Raw genomic sequence first — 23,729 nt, 5'->3', positions numbered from 1 at the left:
GCTGACCCAGAGGACAGACGTCAATCTTCCTATCGGATCCCAAAGGGACACAACACTCAAGTTGACAGGCATTGCACAGGGTGGGAACAAGAATGGAATGATATACGGCGAGGTTGGGTGGAAGTCCAGCAGGGCTAACGTGGCCTGCTGTCCACACTCCCCTCAGGCTTCTGTTCCCTCAATATCATGAAGCTGTGTTCATACCAGCATTGGATCTCCAGCTCCCCCTGCTCTCCAGGGATTCTTACGTAAACCAATGAAACAGCCTGAAAAGGAGTAGAACACTTAGAACTGCTTAGGGCACCATGATGGTGGCAAAAGAAAAAAATTTGGGCCAGGTACGTTGGCTCACACCTGTGATTCTAGCACTTTGGGAGGCTGAGAAGGGCAGATGACTTGAGCCCATGAGTTCCAGACCAGCCTGGGCAACACAGACCTCATCTCTACTAAAATTCGAAAATAGCCGGCAGTGGTGGCATACGCCTGTAGTCCCAGCATTGGGAGGCAGAGGAGGGAAGATCGCTTGAGCCCAGGAAGTTGGGGCTGCAGTGAGCCCTGACTGCGTCACTGCACTCCAGCCTGGTGTGACAGAGTGAGACCCTATCTCAAAAAAGAAAAAAATTGATTTGGAGACCCCCCTGCCCAATCCCAAAATACCAACTCTCTGCCTGTTCATCCTAAAGAAAAGTCGGCCAGTAGACAATCACTCTTCGTGAGCACCCAGTCAGTGTTTTGCTATTCATGGAAGAGACCCATCCAGAAAACAAACTCACATATACAGCAGTAGAAGAAACCCACACCAGCTGTGATACTGTGATGGTTAATTTTCAGTGTCAACTTGACTGGAGTAAAGGATACCTAGGTAACTAGCAGAGCATTATTTCTGGGTGTGACAGCAAGGGTTTTCTGGAAGAGACTGGTGTGTGTGTTGGTGGACTGAGTGGTGATCTGTTCTCAATGTGGGCAGTTACCATTGGATTGGCTGGGGGCCCGGAAGGAACAAAAAGGCGAGGAAGGGTGAATTCTTGCTCTGTTCTGGAGCCAGGACACCCTTCTACTCCAGCCCTTGGACCTCAGAACTCCAGGTTCTCTGACTTTTAGATTCCAGGGCTCTTACCATAGTCCCTGGGGCTCTCAGAGGCTAATTAGGCCCAGTCAGATTTCCACTTAACCCTGCCATGTATCATAAACAGAGGCCCTCAGACTGGTAGTTAACACTGTTGTTTTTTCCTGGCTCTGAGGCTTTTGGATTTGGACTGAGCCACTCTAGCAGCTTCCCTGGTTCTCCAGCTTGCAGACGGCCTACTCAGTCTCCATAATCATGTGAGCCAATTACCCAGTAAATCCCCTCTCACATATCTCTCTCTATATATATACCCTACTGATTTTGTCTCTCTGGGGAACCCTAATATACCAACTATACAGAAAAATCCACTGAGGACCAATGTACATTTTAAACCAGCAAGTGAATCTCTTTATACAGGTCAAGGAGACCATAGTACAAAAGGTGAAGAGCAATACCTACTGTTAGAACAACTGGCCCTGGAAGAAGCACAGAGAATTCAGGGAAGAGAACTGTGATTTGTATCTGCAGAGAAACTTGAGAAACAATGGCATCCATAAAGCAAGAACAGGATGCTAGGAGATAAGGAACAATCACAGAACAAGACGGTTTTTAGGCACAAGGTCTCTGTCACAGGCAGCTGCAATGATGGCAGTTACTAGAAGTCCAGAAACAGGTTTTGGTTCCATCCCTGTTACCATACCCAAGTCCCTTCATCTCTCAGAGCCTTGCTTTTTAAAAATTTTAAACTCTTAAGCTCCTATCTCATTCCAAGGTAGACTGCATGAGGGTCTCTCTTCCTGGAAGCCCTGTCCTTTGCCCTCTCTCCTTAGCACAGTCTTTGTCTTGTCTACCCAGGAAGGCAGAGCAACGTGCTCTGACTGCAACTGTCCCCACCATGGACATGGTGTTAGATCCACTGCAAAGGCCTTTCTCATCTGGGGTCTCATGTGAGCCCCACAGAAGCCCTGTGAATTAGTCAAGGATCATCTGCCCCATTTAATAACTGCAGAATCCCGGCTGGATGCGGTGGTTCACACCTGTAATCCCAACATTTGGGAGACGGAGGCAGGCAGATCACTTGAAGTCAGGAGTTTGAGACCAGCCTGGACAACATGATGAAACCCTGTCTCGATTAAAACTCCCAGGTATGGTGGCGGGTGCCTGTAGTCCCAGCTACTTAGGTTGCAGTGAGCTGAGATTGTGCCACTGCACTCCAACCTGGTCGACAGAGCAAGACCCTGTCTCAGAAAATAAATAGATAAATAAAATAGACGCCGAAACTAAGGCTCAAAGAGGTTATGTGACACCCCCTAAGTCACACTGTTAGGATTGGCACAGGAATTTGCCCCAAGTTTCTGGTTCTCACTCTGGTGCCCTCCTTTTCCCACCTCCTGAACTCATACACTGACATTCACAAGCTGTCCATGCTATTCTCATTTAAGAACTTCTTACTCAGGTTGAGGCCTAGGTAATACTCACAGTAATCACAGGTTCTTGTTTGACTTTATATCCTTCTGGAAAGGGAGGCTGCTCAGCTTCACACTCTAAAGGAAAAGGGAAAAAAATCCTTAATTCCATATTTCACTATAGTTTCTGGTATAATTTCCTTTTCTGAATAAAACATTCTTAAATCTTATTTTGGCTGGTGGTGTACAGAAATGAAAAACCAACTAGCCATGACAGGTTAACATTTAATGTAATTTAAAGTTAACATTTAATGATATTTAAAGTCGGTAAGAGGCCGGGTGCAGTATCTCATGCCTGTAATCCCAGCACTCCGGGAGGCTGAAGCGGGAGGATCACCTGAGGTCAGGAGTTCGAGACCAGCCTGGCCAACATGGTGAAACCCTGTCTCTACTAAAAATACAAAAATTGGGCCGGGCATGGTGGCTCACGCATGTAATCCCAGCACTTTGGGAGGTGGAGGCAGGCGGATCACCTGAGGTTGGGAATTTGAGACCAGCCTGGCCAACATGGAGAATCCCTGTCTCTACTAAAAATACAAAATTTGCCAGCTGTGGTGGTGCATGCCTGTAATCCCAGCTACTCGGGAGGCTGAGGCAGGAGAATCACTTGAACTTGGGAGGCGGGGGTTGCAGAGAGCCAAGATCGCGCCATTGCACTCCAGCCTGGGCGACAAGAGTGAAACTCCATCTCAAAAATAAATAAATAAATAAATACAAAAATTAGCTGGGCATGATGGCGGGTGCCTATAGTTCTGGCTACTCAGGAGGCTGAGGCAGGAAAATTACTTGAACCCGGGAGGCAGAGGTTGCAGTGAGCCGAGATTTCACCACTGCATTCCAGCCTGGGAACAGAGTGAGACTCCATCTCTAAATAAATAAATTTAAAAATGAAGTTGGTAAGAGATGGTTGGCTTCTCAAATGAAAGAGTTGAGGCTTTATGTAAGAGTCTGAGGCTGTTTCCTGAGGACACAACTTCAGGTTTTGACAATACGATGGAAAGGAATTAAGGGAGGAAGAGAACGTGGAGGTTGGTAAATGTAAGACACTGAGCACACGCAGAGGACAGGCTAACACAAAGAGTTTCACAGGGTTGCAACAGCTAGGATTGAGAGAGGAACAGAAAATGCTCATGGCCTGCATTCGTTACATCTCTAAAGCAAACACTGATAAAAATATTTCTGGAAAGGTCAGTGCTGTCAAGGCAATTGCAGAGTCACTTGCGGTCATGAGGAAAAATTAATTTATGGGCAAGACGGTATGGATGGCATACAGTCATATGGACACGAGTTTTATTTGATTCCCTAGTTACTTGCAGACAGTACAGCATTTCCTCCGCTTCTCAATTTTTTTTTAACTCCTAAGCATCAGCTGGGGACAAGTATGTCAGGTTGCAGATTATAAGCAATTTATTTCTCAATACCAACTCTATTTGTTTCTTATTGTTGTGTAGCAAATTAGCACAACTTATCAACTTACAGGAACATGAATTTATTAACTCACAATTCCCTTGAGTCAAGAGTCTAAGAATGGATCAGGGCTTTACTAGGCTGAATTCAGGGTATCACAGCCAAAGCTATAATCTTTGAGGGTTGGGATCTTTTCCCAGGCTTATTGGTTGTTGAATTTTAGTTTCTTGGCCGGGCACAGTGGCTCACACCTGTAATTCCAGCACTTTGGGAGGCCGAGGTGGGTGGATCACCTGAGGTCAGGTGTTTGAGACCAGACTGGTCAACATGGTGAAAACCCATCTCTACTAAAAATACAAAAGTTAGCTGGGCGTGGTGGTGTATGCCTGTAATCCCAGCTACTCAAGAGACTGAGCCACAAGAATCACTTGAACCCGGGAGGTGGAGGTTGCAGTGAGCCAAGATCTCACCATTGCACTCCAGCCTGGGTGACACAATGAGACTCTGTCTCAAAAAAAATAAAAAAAGAATTTTAGTTTCTTGTGGTTGAGGTCTCAGGTCCTTGCTATCTTGTGGTTGTCAGCTGGGGACCCTCTCAGCTCTTAGAAGGCACTCTCAGGTTCTTGCCATGGGTAATGCACAACTTGGATGCTGCTACTTCAAGGGCAACAGGAGAATCTGCTCTGCTTGAATCTCTGACTTCTGACTTCTTTTAATGGCTCACTTGTTAGGTCAGGCCCGCCTACAATAATCTCCCTAATTTAAAACCAGCTAGTTAAAAGCTTTAAACATATCTGGAAAACAGTATGTCATGCCTAGATTAGTGTTTGATTGAATAACTGAGGTGTGTGCATAGGTGGCAAGAATCTTGGGGGCGATCTTAGAATTCTGCCTATCATACCAGCCTCAGCTCTACCACATTTTTTCCTCTCAGGCATGCATGTAAATTCACCCTTCTTCTCCAGCTGCCTTGGGAACCACTGATACAGTGTGAAAACTGCTTATTTGGGTTTAAAATGTAAACAATTATTTTCTTTCTGATTAAAAAAGCAAGACATACTTACTGAAAGGAAATTTCAAATAACACAGGGATGTCTTACGTAGAGTGTAAAAGACACACCTAATCCTGTTGCAACCCTAAAGCCATTGTTAGATATGGAATAGATCCAACCAAATTTTTTTTTTTTTTTTTTGAGATGGAGTCTTGCTCTGTCACCCAGGGTGGAGTGCAGTGGTGCAATCTTGGCTCACTGCAACCTCCGTCTCCCGGGTTCAAGTGATTCTTGTGCCTCAGCCTCCCAAGTAGCTGGGATTACATGCACCCACCGTCATGCCTGGCTAATTTTTGTATTTTTAGTAAAGATGGGGTTTCACCATGTTGGCCAGGCTGGTCTCGAACTCCTGACCTCAAGTGATCCGCCTGCCTCGGCCTCCCAAAGTGCTGGGATTACAGGCTTGAGCCACCACGTCTGGCCATTAATGACTATCTTTTCTGATAGATTATATGTTTTGGGAGGGAAATACCCAGATCTGTTTGTCTCACCATTATTTCCCCACAGAATACTTGCAGAATGAATGAATGGATGGATGAACAGAAGAAACCATATCGTAAGTTACTTCTGATGTCTTATTCATTCATTTATATTTATTGTAAGCCCATCACCTGCCGTGAACGATTCTAGGTGTTAAATATGGGTCTCCTTTCAATGCTGCTACATACGGATGTGTCACATTTATTTAACCAGTATATTCTTAATGGGCATTTGGGTTATTTACAGTACTTTATTATTATAAACAATGTTTCAAAGAACATTTTTATACAAATACCATTGATCCATAAAGAGGCATTTTGGTATAATTAATTCTTAGATGTGGAATTTTTTCTATCAAAGGAAAAAATAATTTAAAATTTGGGCCAAATTGCCAAACTTTTCTCCAAAAAGTTTATAACCATTCGTACTCCTAATAGTGGCACTGCCTGTTTCTCTAATCAATGTTATACATTAAAAGTTTTTCAACACCTGTAAAAGAAAAAAATGCTGTTTTGCTTTTATTTGCATTTCTTTATTACTTGTTACTATATTTTTTCCAGTGAAATCTCTCAGGAGTTCACTTTAATGGAAAAGATACAAATTTCTTCATCATATGATCACAAAAGACATACAGTGAAATGATTATGTGTAAGTATCAAATATGGGAAAATACTTTGCTTTCAAGACAATTGTATTTGTTACTTAAAACCTCTGTAACTTTGAGAGATTGTAACATATTTGATAATGTCAGTTTTCCCTGTGATTTCAGTCTGAAACGTGATTACAGGCTGATGCTTTTACATTGAAAGGCATAAAAGAATTTAAGTTTGTGGAGTACTGAACTCTTTAAAACCACTTGATTTACCATAGTTTAATTAATTCAATTTACAAAAGTTGTTTCGGTGCTTAGAAAAATGTGCTTATTTGCTCAGTTCTGCATTAGAAATGCTTAAGAAAATCAGGGGCCAGGTGTGGATTACAGGCTCACACCTGTAATCCCAACACTTTGGGAAGCCAAAGTGGGCAGATTTTTGGAGCCTAGGAGTTCAAGACCAGCCTGGGCAACATGGTGAAACCCTGTCTCTACAACAAATATAAAAATTAGCTGGGTATAGTGGAGCATGCCTGTAATCCCAGCTACTTGGGAGGCTTAGGTGGGAGGATCACCTGAGCCTGGGAGGCTGAGGCTATAGCAAGCCACGATCACACCACTGCACTCCAGCCTGAGTGACAGCCTGTTTCAAAAAAAAAAAAAAAAAAAAAAATTTTAATTGTGTATATTAAATGTATAAATGTTTACAATCTTTCAATTACCAACAGTTATAAATGACATTAGTTCATTAGGGGAATTTAATGTTATATGCATATTAAATGAACCTTATGAACAAGTGAAAGTGGTTGCTCATTTTATGTAACAAAAGCAACATTTTAGGAGAAGCAGAGCAGAAAGAGTCTGGAATCTTGTTGGCAGAGTGGAGCCCTTGTACCACAATTGAACCCTCTCCCCTTGCACTTCGGGGATGGGAGAATAATTAAACATCTTCGTTTAGGCCATTATGAGTTGGGTTTTCTGCTATTTGCAGCTGAACGTGTTCCTGATGAATTAAAATGTAGCTTTGACCCACAGTAGCCTACTAGAAGGGGATGGAGCAGAAAGGTGATGCTGGAAGTTAATCAGATGAATATTTGGCAGGCATCTACTATGGCGGCAGGATGTACAAGGTTGCTGGAGAGCCAGGTGAACAGGACAGAGGAGCTCACGTTCCGGAGAGGAGATGAATGATAAACCAGGGGTTATGAGATGTGGAAGTGCTGCCGCAGAGGGCTTCAACCACAGCCCAGAGGAGGGGAAAGAAGAGGCTCCGAAATTGGCCTGAGGAGTTACAGAAGGCTTTCTAGAAGAGGGGCCACCTGGGTTGAGTCTTCAGAGAGAGAGATGAGAAGGTAAGGATATTCCAGGAAGAGGCAAAGCTTGTGCAAAGGCATGGAGGAGAGGAACAGTACGGTGCACTGGAGGAATGGTTTTGTGTGACTCCATGTACATAGTACACAACAGTGGTACCGAAGTGCTTATTTATTAAAACCCAGAGCTCACGGACTCACCACCAAGGAGTCTGGCCCATCAGGCCAGGGAGGACAGAGCCAAGGAAGCTGCATTTTATTTATATATTTGTTTTTGAGACAGAGTCTTGCTCTGTCGCCCAGGCTGGAGTGCAATGGTGCAATCTCGGCTCACTGCAACCTCTGCCTCCCGGGTTCAAGCCATTCTCCTGCCTCAGCCTCCTAAGTAGCTGGGACTCCAGGCACACACTGTCACACCTGGCTAATTTTTTTTGTATTTTAGTAGAGATGGGGTTTCACCATGTTGCCCAGGCTGGTCTCAAACTCCTGAGTTCAGGCAATCCAGCCCCCTTGGCCTTCCAAAGTGCTAGGATTACAGGCGTGAGCCACCTTGCCCGGCCAGGAAGCTGCATTTTAACGTGTATCCAGTGCTCCCAGTCCATGCTTTAAAGGCATGCTGGTGTCTTGTTCAAGGGTTTGAACTTGAGAGTCAAAACAGACTTGAGTTTGAAGCTGACCCTGCCACTTACTTTGGGCAAGCTTCCTAACCTTTTAAGCCTCAATTTCCCATCTGTTGCTGTGAGGCTTTCATGGGAAGTCGTGTACCTAGCACAATGCCTGGCACACAAATAGCGGCTCAATAAACGGTTGCCATTAGGATGATTTGGGTAAATGGTATGTGATGACCCAAGAAAAGTAAACAGAGAAGGGATCGTTCAGAAGCTTAAGGGTTAAGCTAAGGAGTTTATCATGTAAGCTATGAAAATCATTGTAGGTCACAGCATGATGCGATTAGATTTGAATTTTAGAGAGGTTCCTGTGACAGCGGGTGGAATATGGTCTGGAAGGAGGCCTGCCTCAAGAAGCCGCAGCAGCAATCCAAGCAGTGGGCATGGTAAGGGCCTGATTAAAGGCAGCAGACATGAAGACTCGGGGGGTGGGGTGGGGAGTGGGGACAGGGTGGGGATGGTGGGAGATAGTAAACAGGTAAAATCTATAATGACTGACAAATGAGTGTGGGACCATGGAAAGCGAAAGGGAAGCAGGCCAGGTGTGGTGGCTCAGGTTTGTAATCCCAATACTTTGAGGCTGAGGGAGCGGATCACCTGAGGTTAGGAGTTGGAGACCAGCCTGGCCAACCTGAAACCCCATCTCTACTACAAATACAAAAATTAGCTGGGCGTGGTAGCAGGTGCCTGTAATCCCAGCTACGATGGAGGCTGAAGTGGGGGAATTGCTTGAATCTGGGAGGTGGAGGTTGCAGCGAGCAGAGATCGCCTCACTGCACTCCAGCCTGGGCAACAGAGAGAGACTCCATCTCATGAAAAAAACAAAGGACTGGACTGGGCAGCTGAGTGAACTATGATAACATTCATTGAGATGGAGAGTAAGTTGTTGACGTCCAAACAGTGCCTGCAGTCATGCCTGGCCCAGCATTTAAAACAGTTCCCAGCCCTGGTAGGTACAAGTTGGCTCAATGCTTCAGAACAATTTCTTTGGAGAAATGAGGAAGAAGTTGGTCTGCCCTGGGTTGATAAGATAATGGGAATGAAAGTGGTATGGGCAAGGGCAGTGTGTTCTTTCCAGAAGCTTCCTGAGAGGGGAGGAGAGACTGATAGAAGCTGGAATAGGATATGGGGTCAAGGTGGAGGTTTCTTCCTGAGATGACAGGCCAGGGGTGTTTGGAGGGAAAAGCTAGTAGAGAAGTTAAAGGCGTAGTGGAGGAGGTGAGTTAGCAGGATCCTGGAATAGCAAGCGGATGGTAAATACAGATGGAGAGCTGAGCAGCAGGTAGCAGGGTGGGAGCTGCTTCCACGTGTACAGATGGATGTTAGCGGACTCCCTCCCCACTCCTGACCGTCTGACTTCTCAGTGAATGCCTCCTATGCTGAGAGGTATCATAGAACATTTCAGGAGGGATTAGAAACTTGGACTAGTAGACGCAGACAATGGGAGAAGGCACTGAGAGATGCTGATTGCTGAGAGCCAGCTGGGGTCATCTTTCTCCAGCTTGCTCAGTGGCTGTGCTGAAGAAACAGGTATTGATTTACAACTGATCCATGTCGGTATCTGGCAGGTGAAATGAAAGGCCAGATTTTACAACAGCATTGGGGGCCGAGGCCAGGAAGTGTTTGATCAAGTGATGCACCAAAGACAATGGTGAGGATACTGATAAGAGTAATCACAGCATTTCAAAATAGGAATGCCTGTAATTCCAGCACTTTGGGAGGCGAAGGCGGTGAACTGCTTGAGGTCAGGAGTTCGAGACCAGGCTGGTCAACATGGCAGAACTCCGTCTCTACAAAAAATTAGCCAGGCACGGTGGCGGGTGCCTGTAATCCCAGCTACCTGGGAGGCTGAGACAGGAGAATCACTCAAACCTGGGAGGCGGAGGTTGCAGTGAACCGAGATTGCACCACTACACTCCAGTCGGGGCGACAGAGCCAGACTCCATCTCAAAAAAAAAAAAAAAAAGGAAAGTGTAAGCCCCACATCCTTTGATTGTCTTGATTAAAACCATGAACCCAGCAAGTCACAAACTACTATAAGATTTGATTAGAAGTGTGGGCAGGGAAGAAGTTTATTGACACTAACACAAGTGCTTTTTAGAATACAAAGCTCTCAGTTATCACTGAAAATATGAGGGAGAAAACTGATATTTACAAGTAAGTTATAGTGGTGGGCATGCACATACATACAAAAGCGCACTAATCAGGTTGGTTAAGGTCCGTGTAAGTTAGATATTTACTCTGTATTTTGTCTTCACGAAATTGAGTTTCTGGCAGGTCTGCTTGCTATGATAATTTGCCTTTTAAATGGAGATTATCTTAATAGAATGTAGTACTTAACCTCAAAGATAGGATTACTACAAAGCCTGTTTTTTCATGTTTGTTGTGAGAAACTCAATTTACTATATGTTATAGAATATTGCATTTGTTAGATGTTTAAGAATTGGGTTTATCTAGATTATAATAATCATCACCGTGCCCATGTGTATAGTTCGCCAGTGCTGACCTCATTCAATTCACTTTTTTATTTTTTTTTTTGAGACGGAGTTTCGCTCTTATTACCCAGGCTGGAGTGCAATGGCACGATCTCGGCTCACCGCAACCTCTGCCTCCTGGGTTCAGGCAATTCTCCTGCCCCAGCCTCCTGAGTCGCTGGGATTACAGGCACGCGCCACCATGCTCAGCTAATTTTTTGTATTTTTAGTAGAGGCGGGGTTTCACCATGTTGACCAGGATGGTCTCGATCTCTTGGCCTCGTGATCCACCCGCCTCGGCCTCCCACAGTGCTGGGATTACAGGCTTGAGCCACCGCGCCTGGCCCCACTTTTTTGTTTTTTTTTTAGACGGAGTCTCACTCTGTCACCCACGCTGGAATACAGTGCTGCAATCTCAGCTCCCTCCAACCTCCGCCACTCAGGTTCAAGCTATTCTCCTGCCTAAGCCTCCCCAGTAGCTGGGATGACCCACCACCACACCCGACTTATTTTGCGTATTTTTAGTAGAGACAGAGTTTCAACATGTTGGCCAGGCTAGTCTCGATCGCTTGACCTCGTGATCTGCCCGCCTCGGCCTCCCAAAGTGCTGGGATTACAGGTAGAGCCACCGCACCCAGCCTGTTGACTACTTTTTAAACGCCAGGCACTGTGCTAAGCACATTTTTATACATTATCTTACTTGATCCCCACAACAGCCCTGTGAGGTGCATACAACAATTATCCATCTTCAGATGAGGCTGAGTAACTTTTCCAATAATACTCTAGTAAATTGCATTATAAAGAACTGTTCGCCTTGGAGAAGTGGAGAAGTAAAAGCTATGGGGGAAAGACAGCCACAATTACTACCTTCAAATATCTGAGCGGATTTTTATTTTTTATTTTATGCAGTTTCGCTCTGTCGCCCCAGGCTGGAGGCAATGGCGCGATCTCGGCTCACTGCAACCTCTGCCTCCTGGGTTCAAGTGATTCTACTGACTCAGCCTCCCGAGTAGCTGGGATTACAGGCCTGCACCACCACACCTGGCTAAATATCTGAGTAGATTCTTTGTATTGGAGTGATTAGCTCCTTGAGTCATAGCACCAAGAGGTAAGGACCTAGGGGTGAAAGTGACAAAGAGAACATCCAAAATGAAAGAGAATTTTTCCAGTAAGATGTAACGTTGGAGAAGGAATTTAAGTACTGGACAGGGATTAAAATAGACAGCTTCTGAGGGCATCTATCAACTGAGTCTACTATTCTCTTCCTTCTCTGTACTCTCCACTTGCTTTCAAGTCATCACATATACTGGTGCATTCATTTTTTCCCATTCAATAAACATTTACTGACCTGCACTGTCCAATAGAGCAGTCACTATCCACATGTGGCTATTTAAATAAATAAATTTATTTATTTAATTAATTTATTTATTTTTGAGATGGAGTCTCACTCTTGCCCAGGCTGGAGTGCAACCATGCGATCTCGGCTCACTGCAAACTTCACCTCCCAGGTTCAAGTGATTCTCCTGCCTCAGCCTCCTGAGTAGCTGGGATTACAGGCACCCGCCACTGCACCAGGCTAATTTTTGTATTTTTAGTAGAGATGGGGTTTCACCATGTTAGCCAGGCTGGTTTAGAACTCCTGACCTTGTCATCCACCTGCCTCAGCTTCCAAAAGTGCTGGGATTACAGGTATGAGCCACCGCGCCCAGCCATTATTATATTTATTAAAATTAAGTCTGGGCTGGCTGCAGTGGCTCATGCCTATAATCCCAACACTTTCGGAGGCCGAGGTGGGTAGATCACCTGAGGTCAGGAGTTCAAGACCAGCCTGGGCAACACAGTGAAACCCCTGTGCTACAAAAATACAAAAATGAGCCAGGCATGATGGCAGGTTCCTGTTATCCCAGCTACCCAGCTACTGAGGAGGCTGAGGCGGGAGAATTGTTTGAACCCGGGAGTCTGAAGTTGTAGTGCGCGATCGCACCACTGCACTCCAGCCTGCGCGACAGAGCAAGACTCAGTCTCAAAAAAAGAAAAATTAAGTCTAAGAAATTCAGTTCCTCAATTGCACAGCAAGAACTAATGCTTACAGAGCTCCTTCTGTAAATCAAGCAGCTTTTTTTCCCCCTCAATAAACGTTTTGCACTCCTAGAATCAGGCAGTTTGCTAAGCACTTTTTGTGACTATCTGGTTCCATCTTCCTAACACCATCGAAATAGATGCCATTATTATTACCCCTTTGCAGACAGGGTAATAGGTTAAATAATTTGCCCAACCTAAGTAAAGAATACTGAGCAGGGTCACAAAGGAAGATGTGCTAACCTCCGTTTTGGGGAGGTTAAGGAAGGTTTGAAGCAAGAAAGGACTAAAACCCGTTTGTCCACACCATGGTTATGGAACGGGTGGGCCACCGTCTACCTACGTTAGGATTACCTGGGTTGCTCCTTTTTTTTTTGACAGTCTTGCTGTGTCGCCAGGCACCAGGCTGGAGTGCAGTGGCACAATCTTCGCTCACTGCAATCTCCGCCTCCTGGGTTCAAGCAATTCTCCTGCCTCAGCCTCCCGAGTATCTGGGACTACAGGCGCGCGCCACCACGTCCAGCTAATTTTTGTATTTTTTAGTAGAGACGGGGTTTCACCATGTTGGCCAGGATGGTCTCGATCTCTTGACCTCGTGATCCGCCCGCCTCGGCCTCCCAAAGTGCTGGGATTACAGGCGTGAGCCACGGTCCCCGGCCTGGGGTGCTCTTTTTAAAAGTGCAGATTCCCTGACTCCCAATTTGACGCTCTATGGGCGGGGCCTGGGAACCTATGTTTTTAACAAGATCCTCCTCCCCGCCCCAGCAATTCTTTTCCGTTCACTAAACGAGGTTCAGAAACTGCTGGTCCACGCCGCATAGTTTTCTTGATTCTGCTTTCCCTCGCCGTTCCCTTGCCTTTGACCTCATTACGGATCGCGGTTGGAGGCCGCGCTGCGTAACCTCGGGCCAGCCCCTCCAAGCCTCAGTTTCCCCATGTGTAAAATGCGGAGCCTGGGCCCCTGGAGCGGCTGCCCGGCGGCCCCGCAAGTCAGCCGCCTGGCGCACAGAGGGCGCTACCCCAGCGCGGCCCCCGCCAGGCCGCCCAGGTCCCGCCCCTCTCGGCCAGCCCGGGCTGCCTACCCTCGCAGATCTGCTCCCACAGATTCTTGCCCGACGGCTCGGCGACCTGCCATGGCGAGATAGGCAGCTCGCGAGACCCGAGAGACAAGTTGTGCACCGGCGTCCGGGTGAACGACGAGTTTGCAGAGCTGCTGGGCTTGTGCTGAACATTGTAGCTGGGGACCTGCCGTGGCGCTGCCATGGCCACGGTTTCCAAGGTAACCGCGTTCGCCGGAAGGCCGCGACCCGGAAGAAGCCGGAACCGGAGAGGGTGTGCTGGAGACTCAAAGTGGACTTCCGGGTCACCGCGAAGCGGGCTCTCACGTGGAGGCGCGGAAGTTTGGCCCACGGGTGAGTGCCAGTGCGCGTTTCAGGCGGGCGGGTTCGGTGTTTGCACCTGCGGAAGTGCGCCCCGGAGAAGAGAGGGAAAAGCGAACCACCCACATTCCCAAATCCGACCCCTCCAGTTGTGCACCCGCCGCGGCCTGAGGCCGCCGCCTCCAGGAAGTTTTCCCGCCTCGGAGCCGGGCCTGGTACCCCACGTAATCCCTCCCTGTCTGTTGCTGCGGAGGCTTTGGCGCATGGAATCCTTGGAGGCACAGACCTCACTTCCTGGCTCCCGCGCGTCCTACTGGTGATCCTGCGGGGGAGTGGGGTGTTGCTGCACAGGATTTGGAGTCTTGTGGGCGGAATTCGAATCTTCGTTTTCCACTTGCTGGTTTTGGAACCTAGGGCAAGTGAATCATTAAAGTCTCGGGAGCTTGTGAGGCCGTGTATTCACTGTGATCCTCACATGGCTGCCGCGGGAACTTAAACGGCGCTTTTGGAGAAAGCGTTTGTGTTGCACTGTAATGTTCTTTTCCTTTCTCCTTGAAAGAGTGAATACATTTGGTCGCAGATCTAGAGAGGAGGATGCAATAATTTTCTAAGTGGCAGAGATGGGGAGAGAAGGGGCTTAAGAGTTGATCCACAACCTCCAGGTGGATTCTTTGTTCTTAACAGATCTCTTGGCCACTCCCCTATTCAGAAGTCGTCTTGGCTTTCTTGACTACGCTCTTTACAGGTTTGCGCCTTCTCGTTGGCAAGCCCCTTTTCCTCTGCCAGCTTATTTAAATGCCAATGCAATAGTTCTGCTCTCCCCTTATCCGCGGTCAGTACGTTTCTAAACACCCTGTGGATACCTGAAACCACAAATAGTACTGAACCCTAAATATATTTTTTTTCCTTTGTATACTACCCATGACAAAGTTTATAAATTAGGCACAGTAGGGCTGGGCATGGTGGCTCACGCCTGTATTCCTAACACTTTGGGAGGCCGAGGCGGGCGGATCACCTGAGGCCGGGAGTCGGAGACCAGCCTGGCCAACATAGTGAAAACCTGTCCCTACTAAAAATACAAAAATTAGCCGAGCCTGTAGTACATTTCCTGTAATCCCAGCTATTTGGGAGGCTGAGGCGTGAGAATTGCTTGAACCTGGGAGGTGTAGGTCGCAGTGAGCCGAGATCATGCCACTGCACTCCAGCCTGGGCAACATAGTGAGACCTTTTCTCAAAAAAAGATACCATAAAAGATTACCAACGATCTAGCTAGTAATAAAACAGAACAATTACAGTATACTGTAATAAAAGTTACCTGTGGTCTGCCTCTCAAAATATCTTCTCCTGTACTGTGCTCACCTATTTTGGGACCAGGGTTAACCAGGGGTAACTGAAACCTGGGAAGGGAAACTGGGATTTGAGGCACGGTTGAGGAACATTCAGTTTACCCTCCCTCGTGACTCCTTTGTGGAGGATGCTTGTACTTTGTAATTAGTCGTAGGCAGGCAACAGCTGCCTGCCTGGTATATGCCTGAGTTACGTGTATATTGAAAACACCTGTGGTTAATACGAATCACCTGTAAAAGAGCAAATAAATAACGTGGATGGGTCTCTGCCCAGGGCTTTCAGTCTTGGAGAGCAGCAAGCGTCGCAGACTCTCAGGCTGTTGGTCCCCAGAGTAGACCCACTCTGTTGTCTATCTGGGTCACTGCCTCTCTGCCTTGCAACACCTTCAGCCCGTCCTGTGTGGGAGTCTCCCGGCTGAGCTGGTTCTTGGTAAGGGACTACTGTATTTCTTGAGGTCTTGTCTCAGGCTTGTTCTGTTCAAGGCTTAATCACCACGCATATCTTCCTAAATTTATGTCACCCCTACCACCCAAACACCTCCTCCATATATTCATCTGTCCTGTGAACATCTCCAAAGCATCTGTCCAATCAAGCCTCTCCCCTCAGCCCTTCAGCTGCTTGCCTTCAGTGCCTTTGTCTTAGGGATTAATACCACCATCCTGCAGTTATTCTTCAGAAATTTTCCTGACAACTGGTAGGACAGGTTACATAACCTCCACCACCCCGACCTTACCCCGTCCTTGCTTTTATCGCCTGTATCATTGTTATTACACCTCATTCCCTCCTACACCTACGTGCTTCTTTATGGGTGATGTTTTACCTTGTTCATCTCTGCATCTCTAGCATGTATTCATTCATTCAGTGAGTACTTATTGAGCACCTGCCATGTGCCAGGCACTGAGTAGGACACTGGAAATAAACCAGGAAACAGGATAGACAGGAATGAATGAATGAGTGAGTGTAGTTATTCCGTTGACTCTCCAGGTGCTCCTGGAGTGGGTTATGAATGAACTTGACCTGTAGCTCAGGCCTGGCCTGGCTCTTTGAAGCTGCTAAGAGAGCCAGCTCCAGTGTGGACCCTCTAGGTTCTGAAGCTGAGGAGGGCTGCAGGATGGAGAAGCTCTTCCTTTCTCTCCCATAATCCTAACCTCCTGTGAGGGGATATTTTGCTTCTAGATTCTGGGAATGTCTAGTGCAGGGAGCAGCAGGAACTCGGCTGGGGACTGGAGTGAGAGAAGTGGACCAGCTGGACGCTGAAGGGTATTGAGGACCCCAGCCCATTCGCACAGGTGCTTCCATGACATCTGTCCAAGACAAGCTGGGGTACCCTCGGTACTCTGTATCATTGTGACTCATTCAGTGTTGGCAATCAACTTGAAATTTCAAAAACAGTGAAACTAGGTCAGGCACAGTGGCTCATGCCTGTAATCCCAGCACTTTGGGAGGTTGACACAGGTGGTCACTTGAGGTCAGGAGTTCGAGACCAGCCTGGCCAACATGGTGAAATCCCATCTCTACTAAAAAAGAAAGAAAAACTTAGCCGGGCATGATCGAAGGTGCCTGTTATCTCAGCTACTCAGGAAAGGCTGAGGCAGGAGAATCACTTGAACCCAGGAGGTGGAGGTTGCAGTGAGCCTTGATCGCACCACTGCACTCCAGCCTGGGTGACAGAGCAAGACTATCTTGAAAAAAGAAAAAGGGAATTAACAATGCACCAAGCACTTTCCATGGATTATCTCATTTATTCTTCCAACATCCCTTTGAGGAAGCAGGTGTTCCCCCATTTTCCAGATGGAGAAATTGAGGCTTAGGGAGGTTAGCTGATTTACTTAAAGTGAGAGAGCCATTTAGGTTTGAACCTAGGGCTGTCTGGATTGAAAATTTATGCTGTTTCTATTGTATTCCTTTTTTTTGTTCTAAAGGAATCATGTCCATTTTCCCTATCCCCTAACACTTAGACCACCCACTCACAGAAATGGTTCATGGCAATTGCTTAGTAGACTTGAACACAGGATGGCTTGCTGTAGGGGTAACCTGTACCATTTCTTTTTTCAGGAATGATCACCAAGACACACAAAGTAGACCTGTTCGCTGGGCCTCCAGAGAAGAAGAAGAAAAAGAAGAAGAAGAAAGTGGTTAAAGAACCAGGGACTCAGCGCTCAGTTTTAAACAATGAAGATTACTTTGCTGATGTTTCTCCTGTAAGAGCCACATCCCCCTGTAAGAGTTTGGTCCATGGGCAGGCACCTGAGATGCCTCTAGTGAAGAAAAAGAAGAAAAAGAAGAGCGTCAGCACGCTTTGTGAGGAGCAAGTAGAATCTGAGACCATGCTGCGTGCCAGGCGGACAGAGAAGTCATGCAGCCCCAGGAAGCAGGTACTTGGCCACTTAGAGCTCGTCAGTGGAGAGAAGAAAAAGAAGAAGTCACCTCTGGCCATGTCCCATGCCTCTGGGCCGAAAACCTCCTCAGACCCCAGACAGGGTAAGGAGGAAACCAGATTTGGCAAGAAGCTCAAAAAACACAAGAAGGAAAAAAAGGGGGCCCAGGACCCTACAGCCTTCTCAGTCCAGGACCCTTGGGTCTTTGAGGCCGGGGATGCTGGGGACACTTGCTCAGTGGGGAAGGAGGGTGAGGAACAGGCAGCCGTGGGGCAGAAACGGAAGCAGAAGAGCCCCAGGGAACACAGTGAGAAAGTGAAGAAGAAAAAAAAAATCCACCAGGAGGGAGAGGCCCTCCCAGGCCACTCTCAGCCCTCCAGGTCCATGGAGAGCAGCCCTAGGAAAGGAAGGAAAAAGAAGCCAGCCAAAGCTGAGGCTCCGGAATACATCCCCATAGGAGATGGCCCGAAGGCCCCCTTGAAAAAAAAGATGAAGTCCAAGAAGAAGGTAGAGCAGCCGGTCATCGAGGAGTCAGCTCCGAAAAGGAAGAAAAAGAAGAGCAAAGAGAGTGGGGTAGCCGGAGACCCTTGGAAGGAGGTAGGTTTTCCTTCGGAAGTGGACTCTGCCATGGGAGAATTAAGGGTGGGGTTTGGGAGGGGTGTGTATGCACGTCTGTGCGTGTTTACACATGCGTGAGTACTCATACTTCTAGCTGCCAGAACCCTGGTTGATTTCAGCCAGAATAGGGAGTTTACTGCATGCAATTGGAAAGGTTATGGTTAAACTAGCTTCAGATATGGCTAGATCCAGGGGTTTATGCAGTATCGTTGATAATTATAGGTATCCTTTGCTACTGAAACCACCCAAGTTGTCCCTCTCTGTAGTCGGGGTCTGATGAATTCAGAGGAATCCCTTGCTTTCAGAACTCTTGCCACTTGCTATCCAAAACTCACGAACGAAGTTAGGTGAGATAGCGTAGTATCTGTAGCTATCTGAGTACCTTCAGAGTTCAGTATACACAGCTTGTAAATCAAATAGATTTGGGTAGCAAGAGATGCCTGTATGAGATTTCCTCAGCTCTGGGCTTTGCATTTTCCTCCTCCTCCCCCTCCCCGCTTCCCCTTCCCCGATGTCCCCTGGGTTAGATGTGGGTTAGAATCCTCAGTCCCTGAGCCAAGGGGTAACCTTGTAGTTCCTTTCCCTGTCCGAGCTTCAGTTTCTTCATCCGTCAAATAGGTTAGTACCATGTTTTGGGAAAAAATTGTGGAAAAGAACGGATGGGAAGGGCTTTGCTGACTATGAGATGTTTCTAGGTGGCAAGGCTAAGGCTGATGCTGTGGTCTGAGGTCTTTTCTGGACTTTGTCATGATCCCACCCCAGCTGGGTGCAGAGGCAGGGGACATTCATCGTGAACTTGAACCTTACCCAGCTCTGCCCTCTCCTGCAGGACGCAGACACGGACTTAGAGGTGGTGTTGGAAAAGAAAGGCAACATGGACGAGGCGCACATAGACCAGGTACAGCCCGGACCCTCCTCAGGCCCTTCCGCTGCTTCCTGCCACCCCCTGAAGTCTTACTCGCCGCCTGCCAGGCTGGCTCCATGATCCTGGTGTCAGGGGCACCAGGGACTCCAGAGGCCACTGGGCCAGCCGTCAACGCACACCTCTCAGGCAGAGAGTGCGTGCCCTCCCCATTCTCATGCTGGGGGCCTTGCCGCCGGCTGCCGTGGCTGTGGCCGAGAGGCCGATTGGCCATTCCCACTTGCTGCAGGATGTGGGGAGTGTGTCCCTAACACCCTACAGCTGAGCAGGTGACACATGCTCAGCCAGGTCCACAGGCTGCCGCCCTCTGGGCTAATTCAGGAGCATTTAGAGGAGAAGTTTTGTTGTGAATCAGCTTCTGCTCCTGTCATGCCCAGATCCCCTGGCAAATGCATCCCCTGTGGGAAGTGGACTTTCTGGCCTGACAGGACGTAGGGGTAGCCATATAGGTCTGGTGTTAGACAGTTACTGATGGGGAGACCTGGGTGGGCACTAACCTCACTGACCCTCATTTTTCCCCTCTGTGAAGTAGGGATCATGACAGCATGGACCTTCACAGGTTGCTTTGAGGACCAAATGAGGTCATGTTTGTGAAGCGGCCGGCCTCATCTGTGCTTAATAAATGGCAGCAGTTACTTGCTGAATTGGTGTTCCAGTGGCGGCCTTGGGCCATACTAGCAACCATGTATAAGATGGAACTACTGTGTGCCAGGTGCTTTACTAAGTACTTTCCATTGATATTTCTGTTTTTCTTTACGCTTTGAGGTAGCCAATAGGTCCATTTATTGTGGATAAATAGACCAGAAAGGTTGAGTGACCTACCCAAGGTCACACAGCTAGTTAATGGCAGTGCTGGGATTCAAACTCGCCTCTGGACATGCGTGGTGGCTCACACCTGTAATCCTAGCACTTTGGGAGGCAAAGGCGGTTGGATCATTTGAGGCCAGGAGTTTGAGACCAGCCTGGCCAGCATGGGGAAACCACCTCTCTACTAAAAATACAAAAATTAGCCAGGTGCAGTGGCATACGCCTATAGTCCCAGCAACATGGGAGGCTTAGGCAGAAGAATCACTTGAGCCTGGGAGGCAGAGGTTGTAGTGAGCCCAGATTGCACCACTGCACACCAGCCTGGGCGACAGAGCAAGACTGTCTTGATAAATAAATACATACATACAAGCCAGCCTCTGCCTGACTCTACAGCCTGTTTTCTTTGTAGAAAACACTTTTTATCATCACAAAAGTTAACTATGGTGTCCTCTGCACAAGAAGACATTGCTTTGGCATTGCGTTTGGGGAAGGTCTCCACGTCACATGGCTATTAAACTATTCTAATGGTGAAGGGGGTTGAGGTTCAGTTTCTGGGAAAATTCATTCTTGAGAAACCCTGGCTAAAGAGGATAAATGAGCATGCCCAGCGTAGGCCAAGGGACCGCAGCCCTCGAGATGCTAAGAGGATACTGTTGACACCAGCTTCCCATCGTTGATAGCACAGTCAGGCTGCGTTAGTTCCTCCCATGTGCCGTTCCCGTGGCCTGTCTCTGTCCTGGTCTGTAAGCCTGAAGAAGACCTCTGTGTCTGACGGCTGTCTTCTTTCGTCCTCCTTGCGCAGGTGAGGCGAAAGGCCTTGCAGGAAGAGATTGACCGCGAGTCAGGCAAAACGGAAGCTTCTGAAACCAGGAAGTTGACGGTAAGTTCAGGGCTCAGGCTCTGTGGGGAGGTGGCGCACTCGGCCTCCCTTCGCCTCCAGCATGGGGAGTGGAGCAGGGGAACCCAGTGTGTCCAGGCCCCAGAGGCAGCCCCAGCCTGCAGTAGGCTCTCTGCACAGCAGAACTTGTCCTAAGCTAATTTCCTTCCTTCTGAAGAGGCACTTGCCTCTCTCCTGGAGAGCTGGCTCCGTGAGATAAGCTGCCTGAGCCTTTGTCTCAGCCCTGGACTGGTGGGGTGTCCCAGGGATTAGTCACCAAGGACACATTCCAGCGAGCTCTTGCCAGTGGTGGACAGTGCCCTCAGAGGGCTGCTAGGAACAGGGGCAGGAGGCAGAGGCGAGGGGGTGGTAGCGGCCTTTCTCAGATGCACTTTGACTGGGAGATGTCCAAGCCAGGCCTGGGGTGATCTCTTAGGAGGGAGGAGGGTGCAAGGATCATGAGGCTGGAGAGCGGGAGGCTGGCAGGCTGGGGCCCTGGCGGGGCTCAGGGGGGCTATGTGCTGGGCGCTGGACGTGGAGCAGATGAAGCCCATACGATCCCCATCATCGTGCTCACTGTCTAGAGGCCAGAGCAGGGTGATGGGGCAGGGAAATGGTTAGCAAACAGGAAAAGGAAGATTAGTTCAGGTGGCAGTAGGCCTCAGGAGAAAGAACAGTGAGGTAGAGAGAGGCTGTGGGTGGGGTCTGCAAGCAGATGGGGCGAGGACTGGGAGATGGCGATGCCTGTCCAGAGATATTCAGGGTGCAGAGGCCCCAGCCTGCAGGAGACCAGGGGAAGAGCGTTTCCATCAGGCCAGTAGCCGGTGTGGAGCCCTAAGGTAGGAAAGTGCCTGGCATGATCTGTAGGGAAGGCCAGCGGGGCAGCACTGCGGCTGGAACGAGGGATGAGAGGGCTGCAGGCCATAGGCCTCGGCCTCAGCGGCCACGGTAGAGAGCTGGCCTGGGGTCTGGCTGAATGGGGGCAGCTGGAGGGCATTGACTGGGCAAGCAGGAAGCCCTGGGAGAAGGTGCAGCCTGCAGAGACCGCAGCCTGAGGATGGCAGCAGCGGATAGAGAAAACAGCTGCGTGGCTTATTTCCGAGGCACAGCTGGCGGGACTTGTTCGTAGATAGGATTTTGGGGAGAGGAAAAGAAGGGTCCGGATGACCATTGAGGCTGGCCTTCAGGCTCTGTCTTTAGCTGTCAGTACATTCAGCAGAAAAGAACAGTTGATTCAGATCAAAAGATCTGAAATCACTTCCTGGCTCTGCAACTTTCTAGTTGGGGACCTCTGGGCAGGTACCTTCCCCTGAGCCTTTAGTGTCCACACCTGTAAAATGGGACTCGTACCTTGGCATGTTGGGGTATGGAGTGGGGCTTTGTTATGCGTCCTGCCTGGGGGTGGCCTTTCTCTCTATGCCACCCTGCCGAGCTGAGCCAAGCTGATGAGACACCCAGCTTGAAGAGGGAAGGCAAGAAACAAGGCAGCCTCCCGGGGCCTGTCCCTGGAAGGACCTGAGGGCAGGAGAGTGATCCTGGGGCACAGGCGCAGGGATGTGCCATGCCACTGAGACGTGTGGTGGTGAAGGGGCCCTCTGGGTGGGCAGCAGCCGTCAGAAGTGCTGGTTCACCCAGGTCCAGCTAGCAGTCTCCTGCTCTCCCCAGAACCCGCGTGGGGCGGTCACAGGTGGCCTCTCACTCTAGAAACTGCAGGGCAGAGGAGCTGTCCTTATTTCGCCATCTGGGCCACCATGAAGCTGGGAGAATGTGTCACCAGTTCACTCAGGGCAGCTGTAGTGACAACTGGTTCTTGTTCTCCCAAGGCCAACCCGGAAATAAGTGCTGGGCTGGCATCCGGCTTGTGAGCGGAAAATTCCATGTTCCCAGGCAGCGTGGGGGTCAGCAGTGTGGCTGGGGTGGGGAGAGGAGTGACCAGTCACTGAGGCCTTCAGGTGTGCCATGCATCGTTCACTGGGCTTTTGGTATCAAATCCAATGTGCCTCTCACTGAAGCCCTGTGAGCGGGATATTATGACCCCAGCTCAGAGATGAGGACATCGAGGCTGAGAGAGGTTAGGGGACCTGACCAAGGACACCCAGGTGAGGCTTCCTCCCGGGTCTACATGACTTCAGAGTAACAGACTTCTTGGGGGTGGGTTTCTTTCCTCCTCCACTGACCTGGGGAGAAGGGGGTCTATAGGGGCTCTCCTGCATTTTCTTGCATACGGGTGGTAGAGCACTTTGGCTGGAATGGGGACCCCTGAGTTCCTGGGCTAGGGTGAGTCTGACTTGGCTGTTGGACCCTTTAAAACAGGGTTTCTGAGAGGCACACTTCAGATCCCGACTCAACCTCTCCTCCCCTCCAACTCACCCAAATGTTAGGCTGATGCTGCCTGAGCGCCCACCCCGCCCTGCTGCTGGGCTGTGGGTTGCCAGTCCTGGAACCTGTGCCCTGTGGGGAGGTGGGAGGAGGTGTGCTGTGTAAGGACCTCCTGGGAGGTGCGGGGAGTGCACTGTGTAGGGAGGTAGGGGGACTGTGCTGTGAAGGGAAGTGGGGGGAGTGGGTTGTGTAGGGAGCTATGCCTTGTAGGGATGTGGGGGATAGTGCGCTGTGTAGGGAGGTATGCTGTGTAGGGAGTTATGCTGTGTAGGCAGGTGAGGGGAGAGCGCTGTGTAGGGAGGTGGGGGAGAGCGCTGTGTAGGGAGGTATGCTGTGTAGGGAGGTGGGGGGAGTACACTGTGTAGGGAGGTATGCTGTGATGGGAGGTGGGGGGAGAGCGCTGCATAGGGAGGTATGCTGTGTAGGGA

General features: G+C 48.9%; 2 protein-coding genes across 7 annotated transcripts in view; one reads left to right on the top strand and one right to left on the bottom strand.

Annotated features, from left to right (window-relative positions):
- The window catches only part of IQCK (IQ motif containing K), a 142,281-nt gene extending 128,379 nt beyond the window's left edge, over window positions 1–13,902 (bottom strand). The window contains exons 1-2 of the mRNA XM_032242843.1: window positions 13,677–13,902; window positions 2,546–2,610 (exon numbers count right to left, since the gene is read on the bottom strand). Of these exons, the coding sequence (XP_032098734.1) occupies window positions 2,546–2,610; window positions 13,677–13,857 (246 nt within the window). The 5' untranslated portion in view covers window positions 13,858–13,902. The remainder of the gene's footprint in view (window positions 1–2,545; window positions 2,611–13,676) is intronic.
- The window catches only part of KNOP1 (lysine rich nucleolar protein 1), a 69,473-nt gene continuing 59,588 nt past the window's right edge, over window positions 13,845–23,729 (top strand). For 5 of the 6 annotated variants that reach the window (XR_004258186.1, XR_004258185.1, XM_032242836.1 and 2 more), the window contains exons 1-4: window positions 13,845–14,006; window positions 17,376–18,295; window positions 19,146–19,214; window positions 20,848–20,925. Coding sequence is in view for 4 of the 6 variants with exons in the window: in XM_032242836.1 (XP_032098727.1) it covers window positions 13,856–14,006; window positions 17,376–18,295; window positions 19,146–19,214; window positions 20,848–20,925 (1,218 nt within the window). In the remaining 2 variants the exon portion in view is untranslated. Of the gene's footprint in view, window positions 14,007–14,232; window positions 14,252–17,375; window positions 18,296–19,145; window positions 19,215–20,847; window positions 20,926–23,729 lie in introns of those variants that run through there. The other variant, XM_032242839.1, reaches the window with a different exon arrangement.

This window comes from Sapajus apella, unplaced genomic scaffold (genome assembly GCF_009761245.1).
Source record: "Sapajus apella isolate SASKATOON/1434 unplaced genomic scaffold, GSC_monkey_1.0 scaffold51, whole genome shotgun sequence".
Classification (NCBI taxonomy): Eukaryota; Metazoa; Chordata; class Mammalia; order Primates; family Cebidae; genus Sapajus; species Sapajus apella.
This window is presented reverse-complemented; position numbering and strand designations above follow the sequence as displayed.